General features: G+C 38.1%; 1 protein-coding gene across 2 annotated transcripts; it reads right to left on the bottom strand.

The window, feature by feature from the left end:
- Positions 1-1,128: 1,128 nt before the first annotated feature.
- On the bottom strand, positions 1,129-6,836 carry LOC135936093 (complement factor B-like). Of its 2 annotated transcripts, none has more exons than XM_065478775.1 (12): positions 6,657-6,835; positions 3,738-3,893; positions 3,582-3,682; positions 3,076-3,246; positions 3,001-3,028; positions 2,654-2,776; positions 2,432-2,596; positions 2,141-2,371; positions 1,984-2,081; positions 1,766-1,927; positions 1,540-1,702; positions 1,129-1,468 (listed from the first exon to the last, which is right to left on the bottom strand). In XM_065478775.1, the coding sequence occupies exons 1-12, from the start codon at positions 6,739-6,741 to the stop codon at positions 1,239-1,241; spliced, it is 1,713 nt and encodes a 570-aa protein (XP_065334847.1). In that variant the 5' UTR covers positions 6,742-6,835; the 3' UTR covers positions 1,129-1,238. The 2 variants fall into 2 exon arrangements, 1 of the variants encoding a protein (XP_065334847.1); XR_010574286.1 differs by having other exon boundaries at positions 1,328-1,468; positions 1,761-1,927; positions 6,657-6,836.
- Positions 6,837-9,899: the final 3,063 nt, after the last annotated feature.

Raw genomic sequence — 9,899 nt, 5'->3', positions numbered from 1 at the left:
CGGACGTTTTCAACGATCACAGATTAAAAAAATTATCTGCAGCCAATACCGTGGCTATGATTTTTGTTTTGCACCTTAAGAAACGGCTGATGAGCAATACAATTTTTCAATTTGTCAGCCTTTTATGCCAATATCTTGTTCTGGAGTAGCAATTGAAAAATCATTTGAAATAAATAATTCCTTTCATTTTTTTTTATTCCAAAGGAGGAAACATCAATCACGTATTGCCCCAGCATCGGTTTGCCTGCGAGAAGGAGATAAAAGCTAATGCGCTATTGATATTACGATCATACGTGCGCAAAAAGGGAGCTCATGCTGGTATATATACTGAAATAATACATTTCGATGCTGGGGTTCATGCAGCGGAGCATAAACTCAAGCAAAATGCCAAACAAAAGCTTGTTTGAATTTAAATAAATTTTATATATTTTTAAACTCAATGAAATTAAAATTTGGCCAAAGCGACACGGATTTAATGCCGCGAAGAAGGTATGAACATAGCTGCATGCTGCATGCCTGACGATTGATAAAGTTGATATTTAAAAAGTAATTTATATCTATCCGTATTTGTTGCTAACAAGGAAGCCCGCTTATATAAGTAACAACGATGCGAAAATTTCGAACGTGTGGTGACAGAGATGAAGCATCAGCTGATAGGCCTGATAGCGATATAGGGCCGTCAGACGAAACGCCCACAGTTCACGGACATATATGCCCTTTATCTTTTCTCAAAATAAATTCGATAAAAATGCTAGGTCTGTATTTTTAAAAGGGATCCATGCTGAAAAATTCTGTAAATTCATTTTAACCTTTTTATGAAGTTTTCTTCAGTATTTATTTTCGTAACTTTAAAAGTCTTAAATTCTGAACAGTGATTTTGTGTAAAATTTGGCTTCAAATCAAATTGCTGTGCTCATATTTATTATTGTCTACGTGGAAATTGTAAAATTAAAAAGCAGCCGACTCTGTTAGTGAAGGCACATTGGTTGATAAAGGCGGGAGCGGGCCTTGAAATGAAACGCCAGCAGGCCATGCATTTATAACCTCTTTCCCATTCACTTCTTCAAAACGTGATAAGCAAAAAATACGTATCGTTTTTCTCCAACTATAATAATAAAAACAGAACGATACAAATTTTATAACATTTATTGGTTACAATACAATGCCATGTCACCATAATTATATCTAACATTATCTTCATGAATGAATTCATTAAGTAATCTTTCTACCTTCGATTTTTATTGCGTTTTTTTGAATGAAATGTCCGGTGTGTTATCTACAATCCAGTTTATATAACTTGCAACGTCGGTAAACAATGAGTAGTACTGTGGATGGCACACTTTGGTCGGATTACCTTCGATAGATGCAATTTTCGGGTATCCAAAGCTGACAATGCCTCGGATGTACCACCGGCCGAGCCTTTTCAGAGAGAGGCTGCCTCCACTGTCCCCGTTGCACGTGCTCGTTCCTAATTGTAAGCAAATTGCAAAAAATTATATTATTCAAGCACTTATCTCTTTTAAAGTCAATTATTTATACCGTTCAAATAGCCAGCACAAAAATTGTCTCCTGGCCATAGATATTTTCCATAGAATTTCCGGTCGCTCGTCAGGTAGCAATCTTTATGTGATTTTATTGGTAGCTGCGCCTCTTGAAGATCGTCGGGTAAAGAGTAGTCAGCAATAAATCCAAATCCAACCGCCTGTCAACCGTAAACAATTTTGTTAATTAATTTGGCAGAAAAAATTCGGCGCAAATACTCTACCACAGCGAATCTTCCTGCGATGTGGTCCAAATTGGAACCATTGTTCCACAAGCAAATGGGATGGACTTTATCAGTAATTTTAAATGGCTCATCAAAGATCATCAAACCGATATCGTAATGTAAATTTGAATTGTAGTCAGGGTGCACAAGCAGTCTGCTGGGCTAAAAAATTGTTGAATACTAGGCGAGAATTCTTAAATTTCCAGATTTTGCTTTACTGTTCTATTTTGATCTCCAGAAGTTCTATTAATCTTATTATACATTCCTACAGTAACTTCTATATCCGTTGCCTCTGTTCCATTAATGCAATGTGCAGCTAAAAGAAAATGCGTTCATTAGTTCTGAAAGATCGTTTCTCACTTTGCATCGCATCACCAGTTAAAACTGCTCTAGGCGAGATCAGCGTGCCGCCACATTGTGACGAGGTTGAGTCTGAATTTTCTATGTAGATGAATGCATGCCACGGGTGCCTTTTTTCCTCGGCGTCTGACCCATTCACAATAAGAGGAACGGGTGAGTCATCATCAAGGTCTCGTTTGGTTCTTCTTGTGCGCCGCTTTATTCCACAGTTGGGGAAACTGAGCTTGTCATCTGGAGACTGAAACCCTATTTATTACGATGAAAATAAGTATTTCACTTTTTTTTAATTGGTGCTAATTTAATTACGTTTTCTCGGAATTGACTGCGGGATGGAATGAAGAGCAGAAATATCTTCTGCGTTACTTGCAATTTCGTAAATGTAGGGCAGTATGTCGATGTATAAATTTCCAGTTCCAAACTTTGTACCTCTCAAAAAATATCTTCCCTTGTACAAATTTACCAATATGTTACCTGTTTGCAGTATTTAAAGATCTTTGAGATAGTTAATAATGTACGTTCAACACTTACTTGAACCTTCATCATGATCTTTCAAACAGAGGATATTTTTAGTGGGAATATGCTGCTCCTTCAATATCTCCAGCTGATTTTCTGTCTGATTTGTTAGGCATTCGCTTTGGCTTGTAACATTCTCTGCAAATTTGAAAAACCAGATGACCTTGTCTTGTGTTCTTTCAAAATAAATAAATATATATATATATATATATATATATATATATATATATATATATATATTAAATTTTAATTTAAAAGGCGTTTATAGACGAGCAGCAATTTTAATGAGTTAAATCAACAAAATGAATTTTTAGGAAATTTCAGCTCTGTTACTATAAAATAATTTTTATGTATCAACTCACTTTGTGTCCTGTCTGCATAACCTCCTCTCTGCATAACAAATTAGATCAGTAAAAAGGGCCCCAAAATGTACTTACCAACCAAAGTTTCCATTCAAAGTAGGGGGAATTTCGTTTCAAGTCAATTGCGTTGTCACGATTAAATAAACAAAGAGGAGTTACTTGAGTGGGCATTTCCTCAGTTCTAAGAACTGTATAATGTACAAATTGAGCTGTCGAATTCATGCCAACGTCAATCACTTTTTTTACCTGAAACAAAAATTCCAAAAATGATTTCTTCTATATTCATCTTTTAATTATATTGGAGGCCAGATTCGCGCGACGAGCAGGTTGGATGGGGCATATGGTGCTGGTACGGAAAATTGATAACTTTTGGAACAGAGGCGAGTTTTCAGCAATATTGAAATTATATGTATTATGTATATGAACTATACACACTGATCGGATCGGTAAAACACACATCGTACAGAGCGCAAAAGAGTTCTTAAGCTCCCCAAAATTTGATGCCGTGTAGGATCCAACCAGCGGGAACCAATTTCAACGTGCATCTGGCAACCAATAATATATAAAAACAGAAAATTTACTTTGATGGAATTCTTGATGCATTCTTCTTCGTCAGATTGCCAACAATGTCCGAAAAAGACCCGTAAATCACGTACACTTGATTTCAAGAAGGGGAGCCTCTCTAAAATTAAATAAAACTCCTATTACTAAAATATTCAAGGGAATGACACAGGTACCTCTCAATAGAACAGTTTTTTGAGAAATAGCTATTCCTGGGCAAGGAATATCATAACCAGAGGTAGAGGATATGCTTCTAACTGACACGGCCCAGTGGTTTAGAGATGTTTCGTTGGCACAGTCCTTGACGCTTAAGTTTTCATCCTCATCAAAATCTGTGAAAATAAATTACAAATTAATTGTGTGTTTCCATGTGAGTTTCAAATTTTGTCAGAGCACAATCCTGATTTTTTCAGATGTCCCGGTACAATATAGAGAACATTTAAGTAATTATAATCAGAGACACGCGCGCCTCAGTGAATCGACGCGCCCTATCCCATTTTTCCATGTCAAATAATTAGTTTTTGCTAACGGCTTCCTTTGTGTCTAAATTGCTGGAGGCACCCTCCGAATTCATGCAAGTTTCGACACCCAGCCAACCAATAATAAAGGATGTGACATCTATGGCTCATTGGCCTCTCCGTCGGTGACGTCACAGCCGGCACGCGTGGAAGGTAGACTAAAGTGCCACTTCTATTAGAGCTTTAGTTGCACACCGTGCACTGCATGAATATATTATATCTCGATTATTATTTCATTTGGCACTAGTTATGACAGTTGTGCGGTGAGGGTGCCAATTTGGTATCATTCACAAGCTACACTCTTCCTCTCGGACATAACGCAACAAAAACGAAATCTGTACGACATTCCGATCTCGCTCGGGGAGCTGCACACAGCGAGCAAAACAACCTTTCGCGCGCAAGTGACTTTTTATATTCGTGATTTACGCCAAACTTTCTAAGTAATAGCGGCCGCGCGCAGAAAAAAGTGTGAAAATAGGATTTTTTCCAATATTGTTATTTTTTAAACTCCACTCCGGTTCTAACTCAAACTATTATAAATGCAAAAACTACCCACCGTTTGACTCGCCTTGACCTACCCTGACGAACTAAAAGGTTAAGGGGTTACCCTTAAGTCGTTCAACCCCCTCAGAAAAATTAAAAATAAGGGTAGCGTCTTACGGGCGGAAGGTATAAGCAAGCACCCAGCATTCAGCTAGGTTGAGACGAGTCCAATGGCGGGTAGTTTTTGTAATTCTGATGGTTAGAAGCTGATATTTGACGCTTCAAAAATAACAATATTGGAAAAAATCCTATTTTTTACTTTTTTCTGCGGGCGGCCGCTTTGTAGCACCCCATGATGCATAGGCGATCGGTGGATTTGGATACACCTCAAGTGGCAGTGGCCAATATCGTGGAAAAAACCATTATATAAACCGTAAATGGTATACAGCAACCTCCCGACCAAATTGTAAAGCAAAAGTACATAGTATTTAACAATTTAATTATTTTAGTTTTGTTTATATTGTATAAGGGAAAAGTGATTTCTTTATTCAAGATCAAACCTAGATAGTATATATAAGAGCGCACAAATTTTATTGGAGATCTACTTTTTGACTTAAATATTCACTTTGTACCTCACTCACTTTTATAAAATAATTGATCAGCAAACAAAATCAAATTTCCTTGTTGTCACAATTAATTTTAATCATTAGAAGAGCAAAAATTTAGGTGTTTGTCGAGCGCGGTGCGCATTTTAAACTCGATTGCCACGACAATTTCCCTAACCAAAATTTCTTTGTGCACCATATTTTTATAATATTCAATTCAGCATTTTGACAGACGTGCTAGTTTTTGTTTATTCTCAATCAGCAATCAGCTTTTCCAATCAATAATTGCACCAAAACAAGTAAAAAATTGAAGTCGCTGTCGCATTCGCGTGCTCTCCCACCACTTTTAAGTGGCTCTAGCTACCACTTGCTGCTTATGGGATTTTACGTGTTAAATTTGGAGGTCGCTGATTGGTCCCAATTTCCCATTTGATTTAACCCGTGGATTCGTGTGGCACTAGCCTAGCACACGGGTCGCTAGTACGCATGCGCTCGTGTGCTTGCGCTCTAGAGCGAGCAGGCGGCAAGCCTGCAGACTGAAATATTATAGCGACCAAAGGGAAATTTGGCCAGGAAAATTGATATTTAGGAATTTTTCCTTCCTGCCTCCTTTGTACACCTCAAGTGACCCTTGACCCACTTACATGCACCGATCGCCTAGGGCATGATGTAGTGGAAGGGAGAAGCAAGCTTGCTCTTAGCCAATAAAATGGTGGGATTAAGTCACGTGACTGCTAGAACTATTTCGTGTACTTCTCGGGCTGTCGATCTGCGAATAGACAGTAGAGACATCTGTGTAGTCATACCAAGTGAGAGAAGAAAATTACACAAGCAGTCACGAGGCTCAATCTCACCATCTCATTGGCTAAGAGGAGGCTCGTTCTTAACAGCGAGACGCTCTAAATGCTTGGAGGGAGTGGATGATGGATGAAGGGAGCACGCGCGCTTCAAAGGCCAACCCGTCAAAAGGGAACTAATGCGATTTTCATGATTTTGCGAACTCTGGCGAGGGCGGGTCTCCCTATAAACATTTAGCCTTGATGTTCTCTGGAAAGGTATTCTCCGTATTTTCTAGTGATAACTTTACTCTAAGTCGATTCAGAATGAAAAAAATGAGGTCAAAACATAAATTAAAAAAAGGCTCAAATATATATTGTCTTAGGAGCGCCACCTGCATGGCGTATTTCAGGTTAATATGCGCATCAACGAAAGTTAAAATTATTAATTCTACTGATTATTATACAATGGCTTACTTCCACAGGCGAATAAGCAGGAATGGAAATGTAAAAAGTCGAAAAATTGTAACACGCTCTTGTACGGTTTAGCAGCTTTTTCGGCCAATACTGCAAATATTTTAGCATTCTGGCCCGACTGTTCGCTTGTGGGAGTAGCCATTTGAAAATCAGTATAATTAAATTCAGCCCGCTTATTTTACTTTTTTAAATTAAACTTTCCATGATGTAAAACAAAAATAATAAGAAATGCTTACACGGAGCTGGAATGTAGTCCTCGCTTTTGGCCTTTTGTCCGCAGCAAACCGAGAGGCTGAGAAGGACGAGAAGTCCACGCCTCATCTTGATAATATTTTCTCTTCAAGATCGACCAGGGCTGCCGTTGCCGTTCTTCTGTGGTATGTCCAGCGGCTCTCCTCTTCCGATTAAAGTTGCGCGCATTTATACTGAATGGCAGCGATTCGGTGATTTTCTCCTCCATCGCTGCAACTGTGCGTAATGCGCGTATCTGCTCTCGCTTGCCGGCCGACCTCTAAAAAGTGCGTCGTTTTGAGGGTTTTCTGTTACGACCTGCACGCGACGCAAAATATAGAGACGACTGCATCAATCATGGAATAATCTTTTTTATTAACCATTTTGCTATCTATTTTTTTCATTTTAACATCGCAATTTTTTTATTTCATATGGCAAGGACCTACATACTAGTCTGGTCCGCTGTCGTTTCTGATGAAATTGCCCTAGCTAGAATATCAGGTCGACCCTGAAATAAAAAAATTACCTATTTATCAGGAGCTCAAAAGCGTTAAATAAATGTGGAAAAAACCACTAAATCAGTTGGTTCTATTTTCATATTTGTTAAAATGAAATTATCTCGATTTTGGCACCCAGTTTTTGTTTAAAAATATAGACAACTTACACATTACTTAATATATTTGGTCAAATTTCAATAAACCTATATTTTAATGGGGACTAGAACTTTCTAATTGTTTTCGATAGGGTAAAAAATGGCTTAGAAGTGAAAAAATATTCTAAATGCTAACGATTTAATGCCTAAACAAAAACTAATAAAAATGCTAAATTTATCAATGATAAATGACGCGCGAGGAAAATTTCGATCGAAAATCCGTGGCTGTTTTTCTCGGTGAGGCGAGGTTTAAAGTTCAATTGTGAGTCCAAATCCTGCGCCGACATTGATGCCTTGTTGACCTTGCTGTTTCGGAGCTTGATCATGTGAATTATAGCAAGAGAAAATCATGTTGTGTTTTCGTGCAGATGAACACACGTCGTAATCATTCAACGGAAGAGAGAGAGAGAGAGGGGGAGGGGCGTGTGTCAGCGTATTGAAAGTGAATATTTTGTATTTTTATTCCATATCCATTAAATGTTGAGTTGTTTCCTACTGGGTTGCTCTGATATATATCTTGAATAATATTCATCATTGCTAAATGATTCTTGAACGCTCTGGAGAAATGTGTTTGTTCAGTATATACTTGTGTGCAGCATGTCTTGGTTATTGAAACGCAGAAGTCGAGAAATTTATAGGCGCCATTTGCGCTGCTCCTGTCTCTGCCTCTAGCAGGTTGCATATGCTTGCGTCATTTTGACATCAAATACAAATAAGGGTTCGAAAGATTTTTAAAGAAAAAAGAAAAGAAATTTAAAAATATTGCTTTGACATTATTTGCAGCACACGAGCAAACTTTGTTTGCTAATTGCACAAATTAAAATAATACCTTTGTCTTAATTTATTTATTTTTAATGTTAACACAGTGCGTTCGCCGGGACGGGAATGTCTCGGGACTCCCGGAATCTCCCGGGAATTCCCGGCGCCAGGACCGAAATTTGTAGACGGGAGCCAGGGTCGGGACGGGATCGGGAAAGTTTTGCCGGGAGCGGGAATTCCCGGGAACCTAGTCAAAATTCATAATTATTCACAACTCGCTTCTAATTTTCCTAAGAATGATTAAAAAAATTGTTAGGAATGTTTTGTATCTTAGATATTTTTCACGATTTGATAACTTTATAAACTGTCCCAATTTCAATTTGCGGAGTTCAAGCTGTAATATTTCTTTTTGTCATTCACTATTCGCTTTACTATAAATGTTACAGAATTTTTTTTCATTCACGTGTGATGATTCTTGCAACTTAAAAAAGTCGGGAGAAAATTTCTTGATCTAAATAAAATGCAGTTTTTTAGGTTTTGTTTTAGTAATCTCTGCATTTCTACAGAAATTTGAATTTTATTTAAAACGTAGTATTTAACGTGGCCCAGTAAAATTGCCTCCGTGAACGTTTATCAACGAAAAGTATAATTTATAACTTCAACGCAGAAAAAAAGAGCATAGTAAGTTGGTATTTGTAAATATGCGGGCTAAGAATTAATTAATTAACTTATAAGTTATCAACGTACATGGTGCGTCTACTTTCGATTTTAAAATTTTGGCGGGAAATCGGGAGCGGGAAGAATCGGGAAATAAGAGTCGGGAGCGGGAATTCCCGGGAAAAATATTTGGTAAGGGCACCAGGAAATTCCGGTAACAGGAAACATTTTTTCGGGACCGGGACTCCCAGGGAGAAAAATTTGCTCCCGAAGAACGCACTATGACTGGACGCTGCAATAAAGAGTGACATTCCTTCGTCAAATAAACAACAGCAGCAGGAACACATCCGATTAATCGAGATGTTGAAGTGTCGAGCAGACGAACAAAAGCCACCACACACATCATATCGCGGCGGCTCCCTCTTTTTGCTGCTCTTGATGCTGCTTTTGGCGCTTGTCTCCCGTTGCAGATCAGCTGTGCCACAATTGAAACAAAGAAAAGCCCTGAATAATCTTACAAACTGCGTTGTTCAGAAATGTTTTTAAACAAATATACTGACCTCATTTTCTATTATCAGGTGCATGAATAAAAATAATCAAATATTATATTTAGAATTGATTATTCTCAAATGATTTATTATTTTTTGTTATTTTATAATTGCAAGCAACCTGAAAATCAATGCCCGCGAAAGAGTATGCACGAAGATTGGTGTGGTTGTGGTGGGTGGTGGCACGAAAAAAGGGAGTGAGATACGATGGAAATATAAATCTAGAATCGAGTTGGTCGTGGCGAAAGCATTTTATGAATTGTCACCCAGACCCAGAACGCTTTTTTTATTTCTGACCAAGATAATTTGATAAAATATGGAGCAACCCGGGGGGGTAGGGGGGGTCTCAGCCCCTGAACATGACCTCGTTAGCTGTGTAGCTCAGCGCAGATTTTAAAAAGCAATGACATCATTTGAGTGCTTGAGGTCAAGTTCAATTATATTCTAAATTTTCGAGTGGGGATATAGTGTTACAGTGCAGAAAAAAATGGACGAATCATCTGCTTTTAATGAGGAGAAGCGTCGCAGTTGGCCACTGACGATCAAACTTGCCCTTTTTAATTGGAACAAGAAAAGGTTTTCGAAGCGGTCAAATGCGTTTATTAAACTATTCTTTATATAAAACAAAGCGG

The sequence above is a fragment of the Cloeon dipterum genome, chromosome 2 (genome assembly GCF_949628265.1).
Source record: "Cloeon dipterum chromosome 2, ieCloDipt1.1, whole genome shotgun sequence".
Classification (NCBI taxonomy): Eukaryota; Metazoa; Arthropoda; class Insecta; order Ephemeroptera; family Baetidae; genus Cloeon; species Cloeon dipterum.
This window is presented reverse-complemented; position numbering and strand designations above follow the sequence as displayed.